Here is a 20,466-nt window from a genome sequence, read left to right as displayed (position 1 = left end):
CAGGTGAGCAAAAAAGAAAATGAAGAAAGAGATGAAATGAATAGAAAAAAAATAACTAGAGCAAATATAAGAGTTGACTAAGCAGCAATAATCATCCAACACAAATTATGTAAATGAGCACATAATCTTCAATCATTCTAAACTAGAATTTTTTGCACGCGATGCGTGCTTGAATTTTTTCGAAACAAAATCTCGATTTTCTTCGGCATAAGAGTCAAAATTTGAACATTAGATATACGAAATATAATTGTTTTTAGTTGCAAAATTTGATTGGTTTAGTTTCTGTCATTTAAGTCTCTCACCATTCTTTTTGTTTTTTTTTTATTTTCAAAGTTAAATTCTATGAACAAAATAGAAATTTTATTGAATTTATTTATGATTTCTAATATTATAATTTTTTAGTTGATTTTTGAATTAAGTACAATACTTCATAAATTGTAAAGAAAGTGGACACTTTGTTTTCAAGTCAATTTTTTCATAGGTTGTAGTTTGTAAGTGAATTTGTAATTTAGAAAGGGAAGGGGGGCAAAATAGGCATTTCAAAAAAAGACACCATTGCTCCCCCTTCCCTTATATAATAGAGATAAGCATAGATGTTTGACTCATTTGAACATTAGAATTCAAAATTATTGCAGAATACATTTGCTCATTCCTACAATGATAATTCAAAATCAGCACCCATAATTTTGTTCATGTCCTAATCATATTAAACAACCAAAAACATCTAGTTTATGCAATACGAATAATTGAGGGGAAATGAGAAAAACAACAACAACAAAACAAATGAGCAAAAACATGATCAGATCTGGGTCGTGGGTCTTCATCATCGTCGTGGATGGGTTGTGGGTCTCTTCAGTCGCCTCATCATCATCTCGAGTCCGCGTCATCATCATCTCATCATTCATCTCGCGAATTTCAGATCTCCATTGTTGTATTTGGAAGGTTTGAAAGGAAGAGAGAAGAATTGAAAATCAGATTTTTCTGGTGAGCAAGAATTGAGAGAAATGAGCAAGAAAGAAGAATTGGATTCACATTTTTGCTTTTTGCTTTTTGTCATTTATTGCCCCGAAATTACCAACGTGCCTCTCAACTTGTAATTAATTACAGAAATGCCCCTGGTGTACCATGAGTGGACTCTTGATTCTTCACACCCAATTTCAGTTTTAAGTGGCAAACTGGCAATACCTTAGATATCTTACACGTACCAGGCCACAAATACTCAATATTTTGGCCGACCATATCCACATATCGTTATATTTTTCTCCATTTCAATTTTTCAACAATCTAGCTCAACCACCACTTGCCCACGTGTCAAAAACCAATTTTTCCCAAAAAAAAACCTATATTTTGACTTCTTTATAAGCCAAAACTTCACAATGAGCACAAGTTCGTCTCTTCATCAATGGCAACTACAAGTAGTGTCCACATTTATTCATATGTTAAAACGTTATGTTATGTTTGTTATGTAGCAACCATTTTATTTCCTTGGTTTTTTGGTCTAGTGACTTGCCAAATTAGTCGTGGTTCTCGTTTATTAGCCACAGAAAACAAAGTTTGGATTTCTCAAAATGGAACTTTTGCACTTGGTTTTACTCCATTATACTCAAATGATCAATTACAACTTGGTATTTGGTATAATCAGATTCCTGGAGAAAGAGTTGTCGTATGGTCTGCTAATAGGTATGCTCATTTTACTAGCATTAAGCATTTTAGCGTGATCATGTTTTTGTTACGTGCAATGATCAATATATATCGTATAAAGTTAAGGCAGTAACCAATTTAAGCAGATGAATAGCTTTGTATCATCATGTAAGTATGTAACTTTTAATTAAGCAGTTCATTATAGACTCATAGAAGCTTTTTTTATATACCAAGATGCTGAAATTTCATGTATTGCTTTACTTATATGTATTTGCTATACTTGTCATGGGCTCATGGCTTCATTTAGTGCAATATGATACTTATTGTCATTTTTATATTAACATAGGTTGATATTAGACCTTTTTTTTAGCAAAAGACACAATTATATATTGTACAAGTTACAAGTTTCAATATACACATGGGTTTATATATTACACAACCTCATATTTTCCATCGGAATGTAAGAGACTAAGAGCATGTGAGAAGGAGAATGTAATTGCATGTAATTTATGTATAGGGTGTATATTGAATACCTTGATATCCCCTGTTTTTTTTACTCTAACCTTACTTCTTTTGTTTTTTTTTGCTCAATAATTGCTACAACGTGTTCTTCTTGTAATAAAAGTTGTCTTTTAGTGATTAATATTATGTTGTTAGATTAAATTTCGAAGATTTACCATATAATTGTTGCGTTGCGTGGTAACAAAATCTTCTTACAATTAACCTCGAAATATTCCATGTTGGACTCATTTTCTAAAAAAAGTTGCTCTTATTTGTTAAATTTGTTATACCATATAAGATTTACAACAGTTTTACGTGACATTTGACATTTTCTGGTCACTCTTGCTTATAGACTAACTATCTTGGTGCATTTCATCAGTTCATAAGATCCTATCTAACTTTATTTACCAGAGAATAAGAATTTGATGTACTTTGGTTGTTAAGTTGGTTAATAAAACACAAAACAGGAGTAAAAAGAAACCATTACTCCATTCTTTTTAAGTCTTTCTACATCAACCTGTTGCAGGGGATGATCATCACTTTCATGTACATACTCCTACTATTGTGTCCTAAAAAAATCTGAATTCTTTGCTTCTTTCTCAATCTAGAGATACTCCAGCCAGCAAAAACGCCGTCCTAGACTTCGACAACACCGGAAACCTCGTCCTCAACGACGGGCAAACAACCTTATGGTCATCAAATACTTCAAGGGCAGAAGTGGATGCAGCAGTAATGTCTGAAAGTGGGAACTTTATACTCTACAATGCAGCACAACAGCCTGTGTTCCAGACCTTTTCGCATCCGTCGAATACCCTCTTACCTGGCCAAGCTATGAATGTATCAATGGAGCTAACATCATCAAAGAAATCCCCTACACATGGTGGTTACTACACTCTAAAAATGCTGCAACAAACAACATCACTAAGCCTAGCATTAAGCTATAATTTACCAGAACCAGAAGCACCTGAAGACTCCCTTTCAAATATTTCCTATTGGGCAGGCCCTGATATATCGAATGCCACCGGTGATGTGGTGGCAATCCTAGACGAAAACGGCAGCTTTGGGGTAGTGTATGGTCCAGGTTCATCAAACGGGGCAGTATACGTTCACAAAAATGATCGTGACAATACTGGATTACTATACAATAAGTCCTTAACATCATCAACTCATGCACCTGTCTTAAGGCGGTTGGTACTCGAATCAAATGGTAATGTAAGGCTCTATAGATGGGACAATGATGTTAATGGATCGCGCCAATGGGTGTCCGAATGGGCAGCTGTGTCTAGCCCTTGTGACATTGCTGGAATATGTGGGAATGGTATATGTCTCCTAGACAAGTCTAAGACAAATTCATCTTGTTCTTGCTTGCCTGGGACTGTAAGTGTAGGGGACAATGATGATAGGTGTTTCGAAAACTCTACATTAACCGGTAAATGCAATCATAGACACGAAAACCTCACCTCCGAGTTCAAGATCATTGCTGTCCAACAAACAAACTATTACTTCTCAGATGAATCAGTGATAGCTAATTATAGTGATGTTCCCACACTATCTAAGTGTGGTAATGCTTGCTTAGATGATTGTGAGTGTGTTGCATCAGTTTATGGGTTGATTGAGGAAAAGCCTTATTGTTGGGTGTTAAAGAGGATGGATTTTGGAGGATTTCAAGATCCGAGCTCAACTCTATTCGTTAAGGTCTTAGCAAATGAATCAGGTTGGAGTGGATTGTCGAAACAGAAGGGTGGTTTAGGAGGGGATAGTAATAAAAGTGCACATGATAAGGCTTTGGTGATTCCCATTGTTTTAAGTATGGGTGTGTTAATTGCATTATTGTGCCTTTTGTTGTACTACAATGTTCATAGGAGAAGATTGATGAAGAAAGCAATCGAGAGTTCGTTGATATTCGCAGGTGCTCCGATTAGTCTAACATACCGAGATTTGCAGTATTGTACATCTAATTTTTCCCAGCTACTAGGGAGAGGTAATGCTTCAAAAATTCTTGATAAAAGAAAACAGAGGACTCTGTTTTTTACTATGTTTGTTAGTACTATACAAGCATTTGTTTGTTTTAAATGCCTGTTCCCCAGCTTATTTTCATTTCAATTCAGTTCAGTTCAATTCAATTCAGTTCAGTTTAGATCAATTCAGTTCAGTTCACTCTGGACAATACTTTTACTCTCACATATCACTATTCATTTCAGTTGAGTTCAGTTCAATTCAATTCAGTTCAGTTCAGTTCATGAGCTGTTTTATGCTGAAGAGAACAAACCCTAAGTGTTAGTGTTTAAATTATGATGTGATGACAGGTGGGTTTGGAACTGTATACAAAGGAAGCTTAGGAGATGGAACTTTGATTGCAGTGAAGAAACTTGACAAGGTTTTGCCGCATGGAGAAAGAGAATTTGTTACTGAAGTCAATACTATTGGTTCTATGCATCACATGAATTTAGTTAGGCTTTGTGGCTATTGCTCTGAGGGATCACGCAGGTATATATACCCTTTTCTTTCCCTAACATATTACTCCCTCGGCCCCAAAATATGGTTCATGTTTTTTTCTTTTACGATCTCCAACACGTATATGAAAACTATCAATATTTTTAGTTATGTATTGATAAAAATTATAAAAAGTTGATGTTATAAAACTTCATATTTAGATGAATTTAATAAGATCCTATATGAGTAGATTTTTTTTTACATGTTAATGAAGATATTTGGTCAAAGATTTTCAATTGATCATAGAAATTAAACTGAGAACTATATTTTGAGACGAAGGGAGTAGTTAAATAGAATAGAAAACAATTTCTTAAGGGCAAGTTATGGCAAAAGACAAATGGACAGTCAGTTACAAGGAAATAAAAGTGAAACTTACTTAAAAGTTGGAAAAAAAAGTAACATGATAAGATTGTGTAAGACAACACAAGGGAGTCGATAAAAGCAAATTCGTATAATTGTATATTGACTTGTTAGACGAAATGTTTGATTTTGTAATATGGTTATTTGTAGGTTGTTGGTTTATGAATACATGAAAAATGGGTCATTAGACAAATGGATCTTTGCTCCAAATTACAGTCTAGACAAGGTACTCGATTGGCCTACGCGCTATAATGTAGCACTGGGCACGGCTCAAGGGATAGCTTACTTCCATGAGCAATGTAGGAATCGTATAATCCATTGCGACATCAAACCTGAAAACATCTTGTTAGATGAGAATTTTTGTCCTAAAGTTTCAGATTTTGGATTAGCTAAATTGATGGGAAGAGAGCATTCTCATGTTGTTACGATGGTTCGAGGTACTCGTGGGTACTTAGCTCCTGAGTGGATTAGTAATCGCCCCATAACCGTGAAGGCAGATGTTTATAGTTATGGAATGCTACTGTTGGAGATCATTGGAGGAAGGAGGAACCTCGACATGTCTTTTGATGCTCAAGATTTCTTCTATCCTGGATGGGCTTTCGAGGTATAATAATTTTGGGAGTTTTTTGCGGGGATATACCAAGGTAATAGTGCATTTTGTGGGAATATACCTCACTAAATTTTTTTTGTGGGGATATACCAACCTAAATTTAAGTTTTGTTAAAAGGTACCAAAAACACTATTTTCGGCGAAAAAGTCAAATTTCCAGCCTTTGACTTGCTTAATTACTCTTTGTATAGTGTGTGATATTCAATTGCTTCAATTATATTGATTTTCCTCCAACTTCCTCACTGTTATTTTGTGGCCCACTCACGAGTTCCTACCAAGTTAAAGGCCGAAAATTTGAATTTTTTTGCTGAAAATAGTGTTTTTGGTACCTTTTAACAAAACTTAAATTTAGGTTGGTATATCCCCACAAATTTTTTTTACTGAGGTACATCCCCACAAAATGCCCTATTACCTTGGTATATCCCTGCAAAAAACTCTAATTTTTGTACTTCTTATATTTTCTACAAAAGTCATAATGTTTACTAGTTATTATTAAACACCACTTTTCACTTTTATTAAGTAAATTGACTTGATCAGATATTCCGACCTTTATTTATTTAATCAACATTCGTTTATAAAAAGTCAAGTTGTCCATCTTCCACTTAAAACATGGTGATAATTTCAATATTTTTTTTGGTGAAAAACATGGTTTCCAAAATTCATTTTGGATCCGACTTCCGGATTCGAGCCGGGTCAGGCCCCAATTGTGGGGAAAAACTCTCCCAACACATATTGTTGCATTTCTAGGGCTCAAATCCGAGACCTTTGGTTAAGTTAGAACAACTCCCTTATCAGTTGATTTAAGCATGTGATGGTTATAATTTCAATATTACTATAATCAATTAACACATTGTGAAACATGATCATTCAGGAGATGGTGAATCATAAAGCTATTAAAGTGGTTGACAAGCGACTAGGAGGAGCTGTTGATGAGGAAGAACTCACAAGGATTCTCAAAATTGCATTTTGGTGTATCCAAGATGATCTTTCTGTGAGACCTTCAATGGGAGAAGTGGTAAAGATGTTTGATGGTACAATGGAAGTTAATATGCCACCAATGCCTCCAAACATTTTGGAGTTGATAGAAGAAGGTTTAGATAATGTGTACAAAGCTATGAAAAGGGAATATGACCATACAAGTACATTTACTATTAACACTAACGCTTCAACTCGAGCTACTTGTAGTTATTCTACCATGTCACCTCGTTGATAGAAATCAATGCATATACTTCCTCTGTTTTGACATAAATGAAAAGTTTCTCTCAAAAATCCCACACATAAAAAAGAGAAGCGTTTCATTTATTTCAGAACGACGGAAGTATATTACTCATTTTAGGTTTATTTTTATGGTGTCCTTATATTGTTAATTCGTCTAAACAATCTCTATCATTTTTTAACTGCCAATTCTGATTAATGTAACTATGATTTTGTTACAATTTTTTCTTTAGTCTTTATGTATCTTCATTATTTTCCTTTCTATCGTATTAATATTAATCTCAACCTAAAAAAGTTTTCAAACAATCACTATATTAATATGATGGAAAAGTATGATAATTAATTCCTCAAATGCTCCAAACTCGTGCAGTTGGAGATTTTGAGGACGTATCCCAACTCCAAAACCTCCTTCTCACCATGATACCACACCAATAATTTTTTTTTGTGAACCTATCCGGTTTTCGAAATCCATTTTGGATCCGACTAATCAGGATTCGAGCCGGGTCAGGCCCCAATCAGAGAGAAAGCTCTCCCAACACACTGCTGAGTTCCCAGGACTCGAACCCGAGACCTCTGGTTAAACTTACATCACCACTAAATCATCTAGTGCTATTTTTTTTTTTTTGAAAGAAATCATCTAGTGCTATTGTACCATCATATAAATTGAGAGTAATTAACGGTCAAAGTTCAACCTCGAAGATTGTGCATGTCTTATATATTAAAACGGAGGGAGTATACAAAAAGAAAAATTATAAACAATTTTGTGTTTTCTCCAATTGAAATCTATATTTCCTTTAAAATGAAATCCATATTTATTCATGGGTTTGTATGGTAAGAGACCGCTTATTTTTAAATTAAAATTAAGACAATGATAAGCCTAATATTAAAAAGAGAATTAGCTCAATAAGAACTAGGTTAATTTATTTTGATGACTACTTTAATTCATTTGGTGATTAGGTCCACTTTTATATTAAAATTAGACCGTTCTTTTAATAATATTTTTGTTTATTCAAAGAGGGGGAAAGTATAAATGCAAAATGCATATTTTCCCTTAATAACTTCACATCTAGATTTCCCGGCTTTTTACATTCTACGGACAACACTCCCTCTTTCTCTCTCCTCCGAATTTCATCTGCAAGATCAGCTGGTTATCAAAGGGGAATCAACTTCATTTATGATTAATCAATCTATGTTCAAGGTATATTCATCCCCAAACTTTTGATTTCATTACTTCTTATAATTTATAAACCCTAGAACTTATCGTATGGTAACCTTGATTCTTAATTTTCGTACGAAGATTTCTGAACTTCCAGTTCCAGCTCTTTCTACTTGAATTAGAATGCTGAACACTGAATTTGTGATATCTTGTCATTTTTATCGGATTCTATTGCATGCAGTTCTTTTTTTTGTTCATAATATCTAAATTGGGTTGTGAAGTATGAACAGTTTAGAAATCCCCTCAAAAAAAAAATTGAACAGTTTAGAAATTAGGTTTTTCCTCGTGAAATTTCGGGTATGTTTTGCTTCAAATATGTAGTGCTGATTTTGGGATAAATTAAGATTGAGGTGAAGAGTATGCACCCTGTTTGGATTTGGTAATTTGAGAAATAATTCAAATGGAATAGAACACAGAGAAATTTTGAAATTTGATGTAATTACGTCAGATTTGAACTGTTAAATTTCATGTATTCAACAGTTTAGAAGACTTTGAGTAACATATGTTTTAGTTAAATTGGGATCTCCAATTGGTACATGACTGGTATCACTCGTATCAAAAACATTATACAGGTGTTTTACTATTATAGAGATATCCGAGAAGCCAAAGGGTCAACCAGTTAGGTTTTACTACAATTACACTTGAAATGCGTTTGGATAACATCCTTTTTCGATTGAGTATGGCTCCAACTATTCCTGGAGTCCGCCAATTAATTGGCGAGGGATGGGTAGATTGGTATTGAATGAGGATTTGGAGTAATAGAGAGATCTGTGGTTGTCTCCTGGGACATTTGAATTTATTTTATTTAATGGAGAAAAGTCATACTGGGTGTGTGTAAAGAGTATGTTTTCTCTTTAATGGAGACACCAATATAGTGTAATCTGTGCTTGTTAGCTCTTGGTTTGTGTTTTTGTGGATATCCTCGAATTAACCCACTGTCGGGCCATCGACTATCAAGTTCCCATCAGAAATTTTAATCTCTCTTGGAAGTTTAGTTTTGAATGTTATGTCCTCTTACTTGGTGGGTCTTTGTCTGTTATAGACTTTCCGGTATAAATATTTATAATTTATTTACTTTTTTTAATTTGGAATCATACTGTTTGTTTCTTATGTACAGTGAGCTGAAAGTGATTGAAGTGTAGGAGAAGATGGAAAATATGCAGTATGCTGAGGAGCTAGTGAGAGAGTTTCTTGTATTCAGAGGTTTCACTAGTACTCTACAAGCTTTTGAGATGGAACTAAATACGGATGTTGGGAAAGGCTTTCAAGTGGACAAGATATTAGACCTGATCTTCACAAAATATATACCTAAGTTTGAGGCTGAGAAATTGTTTGGCCTCCTTAGTTTCTTTAAGCACTGTTTTTCTTCTTCAGAGACAGTGCTTTATGCTACATTATCAAAACTGGAGGTCTCTATTCTCCGCTATTATATAGTGCATGCTGTGCGTTCGGGTAGGAATGACAAAGTCAAAGAGTTTTTTGATATGTTTGGTGATACCTTGCAGCAGAAAGGCGATGATTGGACTCCATGGTTTGGTCTGTTTTTCATATTAATCAAGTATTCTTAACTGTTTCTGCACTGCCAGTTTCATTTTTGATATTGGCTTAGTCTCACATTGTCTAACCTTTCCACCTTGTACTTCGCATGCAGCTATGCCATATCTAAAGAGTCCTGGTACAGATCCTCAGTTTCACATATATTTCTCAAAGGAATGGTTTGATGCCTTGCATCTCTCACTAAGGAATTTTCTTAGCCAGATGTTTAGCGGTACTCATATCCTAAAGTGTTGTTCCATTGTCTCGTGGCTTTTTACTGGTTATAGCTATTAATTTATCATTGTTGGTATGTTGAACATTTGATTGATACTTAATGTGAACATTCAAAAATGAGCAAGCTAAAGTTTCACCCCTTTGCAGAAATTAGAAAGTAACTTTTATCATGGGACCAAACCCTGTTTTTCATAAATTATTATTCTATTTGCTGCAATTTCACCTTTATATCTCATTGCTGCTTTGTGCAGATAATTAAAATATAAGAGTGACAATTCTGCCATAATATCTGCTTCGTGTTAGTAAACGACATAGAGTGACCAGTTGGGATATTCTCATGTCAATTACGTTCATATCTGAACATTTGATATGTATATTTAAAGATTTCTGGTTATTTTAATCAAGACGAGAACAGTTTCTTTGCATATGGGTTTTGGAATCACGGTAACTTTCTAATGAAGACGTTCTGAAGAGACTCACAGCGATCATTCTTGAGATATCTATTTCAAAGAAGGTACTTTGAACTTGAAGAAGGATTCTCTAAACAGGAAATAACAAGACTTGCAAATGATGCCTAGATAAATGTCATTTTATAAGGGAGCTTGAAAATCCTAGAATTGTAAAAGCCCCTTCCTCATTTGCTGCAAGCAGGAGTTTATGGTAGCAATCTTAAAGTTCTCCGTTTTATTGTAGGTTCCATATGAACATTCTAAGCACAGAGGCCAGAGCTAAACAAATATGACCAATTTCTGTGAACTGCGACACCCACATTTGTATATGAAAAGACACGATTTTTGTAGACAAATGGGGAGGCAGAGAATCCTTGGGAATTTTGGTTTTCCTTAGTGTCACACAGTCACATGTTTGCCTCTTTATCTGAGTGTTAGAAGATAACCTTGTTGTGACTTATATAACATGCAAAGAACATTGTCTACGATGCCTTTTCCTATATATTCCAGGCAGAACTCTGTTTCTTGTAACTTTTAGTGTACTTTAGGATTTAGATCATCAAGTAATATAAAAGGGATCGTGGCGGGTTTATATAACTGAATGTGCTAAATTGGAAAACTCTGCTCTCTGCTTGGATGGGTTGTTAATGAAGAATTTGTGTTAATATATATATGCTCTTCTTTAATATTAAGTATTAACATGATAGCTCTATTTTAGTGGCATAAAGGAGTATACTTTAATTTAAACCATTGTTTCCTTGACCTCTTCACGCATTCCTGCTTTATTGAAAATCAGTACAGAGAAGAATACTATGAACCGTCTCAGAAATGACATTAAGCAGCTTAATCTGAAGTTATCACAGCTTCAAACTGTCCTGGAAGAAAGGGAGAATCAGTTACATCAGCTTAGGAGGTAAGATATTAGATTATGCAATTTTTCTTCTTTGTTTCTCTTTCTTACCTTGGTACCTGTAAAGAGACTTTAATCAATGGTGAGGGGGGAGGGATGTTTGCAACTGTGTTGCTCTTGCTATTGGAGGTTGTATGAGGCTTATGTAATTAACCTTGGTTTCGGATCTCATACAGCTAATTGTGACCCATGAAAGAAATGGTTTGAGGCTGAGATATTGGACAACCTTTTCTTTTCTTTTTTAATTGAAGGTGAAAAAGGTCAGCTTGATATATCTCTCAGAAGCAGGCAATCATGTGTGTCCATGACATGAACTTTGCTGAAATGAAGGAGAAGTTTACCTCTATTGTCTTGTTTATAGTAGATATTGCTATTGGAGATAATAGAAAGATAGTTAATAGAATTTCACAATTGATACCTAAAGGATATATCTTACATCTTTTTACCATATGGTTGTATGATTACATGAACTTGATGGATCTGGTATGACGAGTTGCGTAACTTCAACACTCAAAATAAACGCAAATGATACTATTGATTGCTTTCAAGATGACAAAACTGAAGTGAGGAGCAGGTTAGTGTAACCATTGTGAAAATGACAACCTACTTTATCTTGATGTCTGAGCATTGAAGAGGAATACTTTTAAATAAAATCAAGTGATCTAGACTACAACTATTACCTTATCAGCATAGGGCCATAGTGGAATCATTGGGAGATGATGAGCTGAAATCCCTTATGTTGCTTAGGGAGTATATTCATAAATCTCCTTCCCCCAGTAGGAGGACTAAAATTCTTGAATCTTGACTTGGTGGTTTTTCTCACAGTGGTGCTGTGTTAATGAGAGATGAAGATGACTCAGCAAAAGATGCTTCGTTGGTTTTGGCAGAGGCAATTCCATCAATAGATTGTGGAGAAAATCTTGTGGATGCCGACCATGCCCCGAGTACACCAGGCAGCGATATTCAGAATGGAGCCCATGTTTCCAAATACGGTTTATATAGTGGTGGTAATGTCTCTTCTTTTGTATCAATTAATATAATTTTCGGACATTTTCTGCTTTTTTCATTTGGTCATGCAAGAGTTGATAAATCTTTTTTGAAAGGGTGTATAAGACTTTTAAGGGTCTGAAATCTTAATAAGATATACGTTAGGTGCTTATGTAATAGTGAATTTATGAGTAGTAGCAGAAAATCTACTACCACAAGAAGCCAGTTCAGTTAATCTTATGATCCATAGATTGTTAATGAAATTTATATGAGATTACAAATCGAAATAGGTCCTTGGATATTTATTTGTATTATGTTTTAGTTGCAATGCATATATGTTATTTGTTTATTTTCTAGTTCGTCCGTTTTGATGTGTGACACTATTTACATACTTCATTTGACCATCTTGTCTTACGTAAGAAAAAAATAGTCATGTGGGATCTTGTTAGATTCGTCTCAATGTAGTTTTGCAAAATATCAATTTATGTATATTTTCACTACACCATTAAAGATATTAATGTTCAAAGTTGTGTGTGGGCGGACATGCAAACTAGAAATGGTAATTTTTTTTTTATGAGGGATGAAATAGTGATGTACGGAATATGGAGTCCAATTGACTATAATATGGAGAGAGAGAGAGAGAGAGAGAGAGAGGTGGTAAGTTTTGAATCTTTATGATTTCCTCTGGTTAAATTTTGATTTTCTGGTAGCAGAGGCTTTCAATTTGTTGATCTTAATAGGTAGATTTTGGTTTTCTGCTTTGTGATTACTGTTTTGTAGGACTATAAACTGTAATTCATATTTGTAGAGGGGGAATCTGTAGTGAGAGTAGTGCTTAATATCTCAACACCCTAATAAGTATACCTGAAAGTATCTAAATAGTAAATTGGGACACTTCCTTATTGCTGTGTTGGAGGACTTGTCTGCTAGGGAAAAACATTGTTCCATGTCAGTGATCCTTCAGGTATTTTGTTTTTGAAAGGAAAAGAAAGAAATTTAGGTAGTATCATGTATGCCTTTGCTATACATATATGATAATTGCATGAACTTATGGGCTATCTGAAGATAGTTCTTACTTTTAGTTGATTGTGGCAAAACAGGAAAGGTGGCTGTGGCTCTAGGAGAGGAAGAATTTTCAGAAGTAAAAGTGCAGTTCCAGGTAGAACTTCAAGTTTGAATCATTTGCTTTTGGGGAAAGCTGCTACAAAAAATACCAACTTTTCATTTTTAACAATGGACACATTCTACACGCTCTTCAATTAATTATTCAAAATTCTATTAGCCTTGATCTTTGACAATGAATTATAAGATCTCTTCAGATAGGAAATGAAGCTTGAATTTATAAACGAATCTCCTAAGTTGCATACTGGAATGTTTAATTGGGAGAATTGCTAGTGTAATAAATCTGGTACTCCTGGAATCATTCACATGTACTGCATGCTTCTAAAGTAATGAACGTTCTTTTCCTGATTTTGGATTATCTTGGCTATAGACTTGATGCTTAAAGTTTAGACTTTATTAAGCTCAGCTGGAGGAGCAGAGGGTGAATGAAGGAGAAATTAGAGGGTTCGACTGATATAGAGGAAATGGGGAATAATATGTTGCTGTAGTTGATTGGTTTGTTTGTGCTATTGATTAAAGGAAGTGTAGTGCATGTCTAGAGTTTCACATGCATATAATTTTAATAACTTTAAAACTTTACTAAATTATATAGATAGCAATATAGCATCATATTTTTTCTATAAATACTAATCCAATGTTCCTCAAATGATTCTTTAATTTGGATGTAGAATATTGAGTTTATTACTTTTGCAGTTTTTATTGGTAGAAATTGCAGATCTTGTATATAATATAGAAGGAAATTATAGACATGGAAAAGAAAAGTGCAATTGTTTGAGAATTGAATATCAACAGACTAGTTAATAAAGTTATGGGTTTCGGAAATTTTTGTATGGAAATTGAAAGATAAAGTATTAATGGCTTGGTGGGAATTTATGAAGGTAGATGAAAAGATGAGAGAAACTAGTATTTAGTAATGTGGCTGCTAATAGGGAATGTTATGAGATTTATGTTTCTTTCCAAAAATACCTTTATTAAGATTTGAACCATTAACCTCTAGCATCTTAGACCCCTTCGCTTACCATTGATCCAAATTAATTTTTCTATTTATATGTCTTAACAATAACAATATATATAATATTTTGGAGGCCCTAATTTTTGGGTGGCCTGTGCGGTCGCGCACGCCGAGCCAGCCGAGCCTCGCCACTGGTAAGAAACTTAGAATAATTTCCTTTAGTTGTGTTTTCTCTTCCCAATATATGTGCTGTTATATACTTGTATAAGTTATCTTTGATTTCATAATTTGAATTTTCATCAATGTTCGCGGAGCTTATTTGATGTGTAGATGGCATTTGTTGCAGGAAACGTTTCTAGGGCACACAAGTCCCATCACCAGGTCCCGCTTTTCTGCATCTGGGGATAACATTGCAAGTGCTTCTCTAGATGGAACAGTCAGGTATCTATGTAGCCCTTCACATCATATCTGAGTTCTTCCATGCTTCTTGAAACAGAAGGATGATGATATCTCTGTGATTTCCAAATGCATTTTTCTAGTACTTTGGATGGTTCAAGTGCTTCATTTTTTTGAATTTACCGTGCTTTTTGAGCCAGTTGGTGGCTTGGTGCTTCATAATTGTGTTCAATCATTCAATTTTGCTTCACTAGAGTTTTTCTTTGGTTTTTCTACATGTGTGAAGTTTGTAGGGGGCATTTTAATTGACTTTTATCTTTGGTCAATTCTTTAATAGGATAGAACTTTTATTAATTCTACTTTTTTAAGCACTGTGATTGTGATTTCTTGATGTGGTATGTTGAGTCTGGTTTGTTTTGTTGGTGATGAAGGATTTGGACATATGACTCATCTACATCGGCGTCTAGAAATGCCACTATATATTCTGGAGCAGAAATTTTGTCTCTTGACTGGGACTCTAAATCTGATCGCTTGGTATGCTTCTTCTTTTCCATCTCTTTTTTGAGTGCGGGTGTACATTGCATTTCTTTTTTAATTGACATCAGTGAGAAGTTTTTTTTTTGTTCAATTAATTATACCCTTTAAATGCATCACTTTTTTGCTTGACAAAAGCTTCTCATAGGCACTGCTGAAGGAGCCATAAAAGCATGGAATGTGGATGCAAAAAGAGTCGTGTGTGATCTCAGCACAGGCCAAACATTTAGAAGGTCATTCCTGGATTGAGACCTTTTTCGCGATCTTCTTGTTTGTTCATCATCCTGATACTTCTGTACCTGCAAAACAGGGTATTAGATGTAAAGTGCAGCCCTGTGGAACCCATTTTTGTTTCTGCAGCAGCATCTGACGGGTACGCTTCTGTATTTTTACTTTCTCCTATTCATATTTAGGTGTGATGATCCTTATCTGTTTCTCTGTTCACCTTAGATTCTAGTTGATATGTATTCCTTGAAGCAGTTGTTCAGGTATAGGAAACCTTCTCGTTGTATAATTTTATTCTTTCAAACCCACAGCTTTTGTTCACTAGGTTTTTACAAGACAAGGAAACTATTGAATTGCAGCAGCTTTTAATCTGCATTTAGGCAGAAAGAATCTAGACAAGGGTTTCATAGTTGGGAACTATGTTGCTCAGACACGGATTGAGTGTCTCGGATACGGTTGTCCAAGTGTCCGACTTGGCTATTTTGTAGAAAAAAGCAAGTTTTTAGTTTAAAATGAAGTATCCAGGTGAAGTGTCGTGTCAGACACGACACAACATGACACGGCACCCGGTTTTTGAGGTAAATGAAGGTATCGGAGTAACATAGGTTGGGAAGATATCTATCACTTTTGTTGGTGTTTGTGTCAGTATATTTTTGTTTTTCTATGAACTTATGGAGACTTATAAGGGTCCATTATTTTGTAAAGCGTTTCAACTTTTTACAAAACAGGGATGAAACAACTTATGCTAGCACAATGGGATTTGCTTCGCTAACCGTTTGGAACATGAAGACATGGAAAGCTATGGTATGTCACAGTTACCAGAGTATTCTATATTCTGATGTGTGATTTGTTTGTAAAGATAAATCTTGAAGACATTTTGACTTTGTGAAGACAGTCCTTCCACTTGGCGAAGATCCCCCAGCAATAACATCTCTGTGTTTCAATCACAACGGAAAGATTTTAGCGGCTGCTGCTGTTGATGGGATGATTCACATGTTTGGTATCCTTGTGCATTTGCATGTTTCTGTTAGAATTATGAGTTATGACTTGTAAATTTTCTTTGTCGCTCACTTCAATTTCATGGGCAGCTTTGTCCTTTCATCAGATTTTAAGGTGGTAGTTCCTGGTTTCTGTGTGTGTAAGGCCACGTCCTACCAAATACGCATTATCCCTTAGATGCAGGTCTAGGATTCTACTTTCTAAAATAGTTTCTTTAATCCCAGATGGTTTAAGTAGCCTTGATTTTCTTGCCCCGAACCAGATGCACAAGTTTATTCAGGTTCTTGGATGCATAGTAAATAAAATGATACTACTTGCCATTGGTTTTACGTATCTGCAGCCAGCTGCTTCTTGACTAGCTTAACTAATCTAAGACATGTCTGCTGGTTTGCAAATTACTGGATGGCCAGCTCATGATTCTCCCATTAGCTCTATTCATTTCGGGCACGATGAAACGAGTATTTTTACTTTGGGATCAGATGGAAAAGTAAGTGCCTATACTTCTTGTTTGAATTCAGCATTGAGTAGGGAGCTTGGAGCCTGTTCTATTTTAAGATAATATAACTGTTTTGCTGAAAGTAATATAAAATTTTGTGGGTTCAGGTTTTTGAATGGAGCTTGCAGAAGCAAGGTCAAGTAGTCTGGTCAGCAGATTGCAGCAGGTATTAGCATTCCTGGATAAGGAATGTCGGTGTTGCTACTGCATTTTCATTTCATTTGACTAGTGGCTTGCATTATCTTGTGTGTAAATAAATTTTATGGCGTGAATTTAGGTGTTTTTTTTCATGTGATTCTTTGTCCCTTGGATTTTTGTGTTGTGCATCCTGATGCCCCATAAATTTCTGCATCTCCCCCTTCCCCAAAGAAAAGAAAGGAATCCAAACTTAAAAAGAAAATGAAGACGTAACTGAGTCTGGGCATATCTGACAGGCCTGGATAAGGACATAACCGACATAAGTATGCGATGGTTTATGCAACATTTTCCAAGGATGAGACCTAAGAGTTGCCCATCCTCCAGGTTTCTGCGGATTGTTTTGGAACATGCTTAAGGAAGTTAAGGCTTTAGAAATTACAACTACCTTGAGCTAGATTTATTTTGTTAAACTAGTATTTTTCCAATCCCATTAAAATATATTAAGGAAAACTCAACATTTAAAAGGTACAAATATAATAATGTGGATACTTAAACATGATTATAAGTTGGTTGAGATGGTGATTGTGTCATGTATAATAGCAAGAGGTCACGGGTTCAATTCTAGTTGCAAGCTAATTTTATTTTTGTTACTTGACATGACTTATGTACACAATGGACAATTTTAGTGGAGTAACAGAGGTTCCACGTGGCTTGTATATATTGTCACGCACGTCTTTTAATATATTTCTATAGATGACCTAATTATTTGAAATAAATGCATTCCTAGTTTGTTTGGTGAGTGGACTTTTTACCCCCAATTTTTTTTATCATGTATGGAACTTCTTGCCTCTCTGGTGTTGCTATCTGCTAAGAGTGCTAACCGTAACCTTGAGTGAAACTTTTAATATTGTGAATCTCATCTGTCAAAGCCATTTATAGATTCTATCTATCTGGGAAGAGACTGCTTAGAATTTTTTTACATGATTTTTGGAGTCGCACATTATACCGTTCTGTAGGTTTTGCAGTCCTGATACCACAAAACACTGCCGTCATGAGATGGCTCTGGATTGTTCTGGGAAGAGACTGCTGGTGACCTCTGATTCAGTACGATCACCCATGTATCAGGTACTTTTCCCCTGCTCGTTCTAAGTTGATACTTTATTCCACTCTGTATAATCCCATTATGGTGTCAATGGCCTGATATTGACATTTGAAATTATGTATCTTGTTGCATATTTGTTTTATACGCAAACATCTCTTTTCGATTCTAGAGGCCATGGTACTTTATTTTAGTTTAATTTACGCACTTTCTACCAACAAATACATAAATGATAAATAGTTTGTGTCATTTAATAGGTTGGAAGTCTTGCAAATGGATCGAAAACTCTACCACATGGTGCAGCAGTGACAACTGTGGATTGGCACCCAACCCTGCCTATATACCTTACTGGATCTGCTGATAACTCAGTTCGTGTTACCTCCATTTTGTGAGGCATCATTACTGGTTTTTATCAGTCCTTCAACATTACTTTAAAATATCATCGAATTGGGTTTGGCATCTCTATGTTGTTCTTGGTTTTGGATGCAATTCTCATGAATCTTTTAGTGTAATGCTAGTTTGTTCTTGAGTTCGGCCAGTCTTAGCTCTTCCATATTAGATGGTGTCGTTTTGATCTTTTTGGTTAAACCCTCAGGTTGTCACATATCGGTTCTGGAATCTAGTCTCCACCAAACCATCCCTTGCTCGTCCTTTCTTCTTTCAATTTTACTTTGTATATTGGTGAAAGAATATATTTAAAGTCGGTTGCAATGAAAGAATATGGAGGAAGCTATCCGGTAAAATAGATAATTAATATATGATCGTCTTACAATGTTTTTTTATAGTTACATATAATTGTAAATCATGTAAAATAGATGATTTTATATCTTTGAATAAAATTGTAATTCATTTTGGATCAAAAACAATGTATTGTTATGTGTCTATAGATATGTATCTTGTGAGACATCGGGTGGTACTTATAGGCACCTAGTTCCTACAAGAATTTTACCAACCCACTAGAATCAACAAGGTTCACAATTAACTTTTGTGAGATATGAAAAAGAAACTATGAAGTTTGTTTGATGATAAACTACATAGTACATATATGTGAGATACGAAAAAGAAACTATGAAGTTTGGTTGATGATAAACTACATAGTACATAACCATCTGTTTGAAGGTTGCGTTTTACTATAAATGAGAGATATTTACAAGTGAATCTCCTTAAGCAAGCATGAATGTTGTCTAACCTCATCCCATATATGATATCACCCTATCTATGTAGGGAAGATTTACAGAAGAAAAGAGTATAATCATGCATTATTTCACACAAAGAGGCATGCATAATTTCACGAAACAAGTGTCTCGTCAGTATGGTGCGGGCGTAGTATACAACCAGCTATGGCCTACGGGAGCATCAAACTTCCTGACAATTAAAAGATTTCCAGAGGCAATGATGTGGGCAACCAGTTTGAGCCACACAGTAGCCTGCATGGCACGCACTAGGCCTGATTCTTCGCATTTCCTTCTTTCTCACTATGTTTTATCACACCATAATATTGAAACCTAATCATCACATTTAATCAATGGACATATTTAACTATAAATGTTCCAACATGTATTACATGATTCAAATTTCGCAGGGGATTACATATTCTATTTTTTATAGTTAACTGTTCTATCAAGATTCAAAAGTAAGTTATATACTAATTTTTTTTATTGAGGTCACTCATAGTTAACATTGAGGCGCCGAATTTAAAAGGTAGATAAAGTTTTTGCTCAAACTTCTCTTGCATAATTTTCTGAAAGGATAAATGTGACCATAATGAGGATTGAGGTCTAGTCAAGATTTTGTGTACATTTAGAAAAATAAAACCACTTTTTTAAGCAACTATTTTCATAAAAATAAATTGTGAGAGATAATTTAATTTAGCCTAGTGGTTGTAGGAACTTTCTTCCACTCTTATAATAGGGGTATGAATTGTTCAATTCTCAACCTTTGTAAAAAGGATCCCCAATTGCTCCCAATTTTCGCAAGGAAATTATATTTACCTTCAAACTAACAAAAAAAGAATAAATTGTAAGGAAAAGGTATTTTTCTCTATCCCTAAATACTTCACCGTGTGTATTTTTAGGTCATCCCAATACTTAGATATATGGTAGAGGAGATTATCCTAAGTCCTAACAATGTTAAAAAGGATGGAAATATTGTTGTCATACTCTTGCTAGAGTTGTGCCTCTTAAAGTTGAACAATGTTGGGTGAATTATTGCCCCAAAGATGTTTCCTCTTGTATACTTATGGACATTTTGTTATTTGATTAATGCACTATTTTTTTTCCATTCGAAAAAATCCTAACAATATCGTTTAACTATTGATCAAGTTGGATTTTAAAGCCTTTTACAACCCAATACAC

The 20,466-nt window shown here is 34.8% G+C and overlaps 2 protein-coding genes across 2 annotated transcripts; both read left to right on the top strand.

The window, feature by feature from the left end:
* The first annotated feature begins 1,371 nt into the window (after positions 1-1,371).
* LOC104888332 (G-type lectin S-receptor-like serine/threonine-protein kinase At5g24080) lies at positions 1,372-7,405 on the top strand. Its single transcript, XM_010673269.4, has 5 exons — positions 1,372-1,680; positions 2,751-4,123; positions 4,449-4,629; positions 5,146-5,599; positions 6,476-7,405. The coding sequence occupies exons 1-5, from the start codon at positions 1,403-1,405 to the stop codon at positions 6,812-6,814; spliced, it is 2,625 nt and encodes an 874-aa protein (XP_010671571.2). The 5' UTR covers positions 1,372-1,402; the 3' UTR covers positions 6,815-7,405.
* Positions 7,406-7,860: 455 nt separating this feature from the next.
* LOC104888331 (uncharacterized) lies at positions 7,861-19,016 on the top strand. The gene is made up of 16 exons (XM_010673268.4): positions 7,861-8,017; positions 9,153-9,571; positions 9,687-9,809; positions 11,026-11,167; positions 11,990-12,171; positions 13,252-13,310; positions 14,572-14,666; positions 15,053-15,155; positions 15,294-15,388; positions 15,466-15,528; positions 16,109-16,184; positions 16,272-16,380; positions 16,754-16,866; positions 16,983-17,041; positions 18,030-18,138; positions 18,370-19,016. The coding sequence occupies exons 2-16, from the start codon at positions 9,184-9,186 to the stop codon at positions 18,502-18,504; spliced, it is 1,851 nt and encodes a 616-aa protein (XP_010671570.2). The 5' UTR covers positions 7,861-8,017; positions 9,153-9,183; the 3' UTR covers positions 18,505-19,016.
* The last annotated feature ends 1,450 nt before the right edge of the window (positions 19,017-20,466 follow it).

The sequence above is a fragment of the Beta vulgaris genome, chromosome 3 (assembly GCF_026745355.1).
Source record: "Beta vulgaris subsp. vulgaris cultivar EL10 chromosome 3, EL10.2, whole genome shotgun sequence".
Classification (NCBI taxonomy): domain Eukaryota; kingdom Viridiplantae; phylum Streptophyta; class Magnoliopsida; order Caryophyllales; family Amaranthaceae; genus Beta; species Beta vulgaris.
This window is presented reverse-complemented; position numbering and strand designations above follow the sequence as displayed.

Coding starts and splice junctions, on each gene's coding strand:
- LOC104888332 (XM_010673269.4), top strand. CDS start 1,403: ATGGCAACTACAAGTAGTGTCCACATTTATTCATATGTTAAAACGTTA. Junction 4,124..4,448: donor TTCCCAGCTACTAGGGAGAG/GTAATGCTTCAA, acceptor ATGTGATGACAG/GTGGGTTTGGAACTGTATAC. Junction 5,600..6,475: donor ATCCTGGATGGGCTTTCGAG/GTATAATAATTT, acceptor ATGATCATTCAG/GAGATGGTGAATCATAAAGC.
- LOC104888331 (XM_010673268.4), top strand. CDS start 9,184: ATGGAAAATATGCAGTATGCTGAGGAGCTAGTGAGAGAGTTTCTTGTA. Junction 13,311..14,571: donor AAGTAAAAGTGCAGTTCCAG/GTAGAACTTCAA, acceptor CATTTGTTGCAG/GAAACGTTTCTAGGGCACAC. Junction 18,139..18,369: donor TACGATCACCCATGTATCAG/GTACTTTTCCCC, acceptor GTCATTTAATAG/GTTGGAAGTCTTGCAAATGG.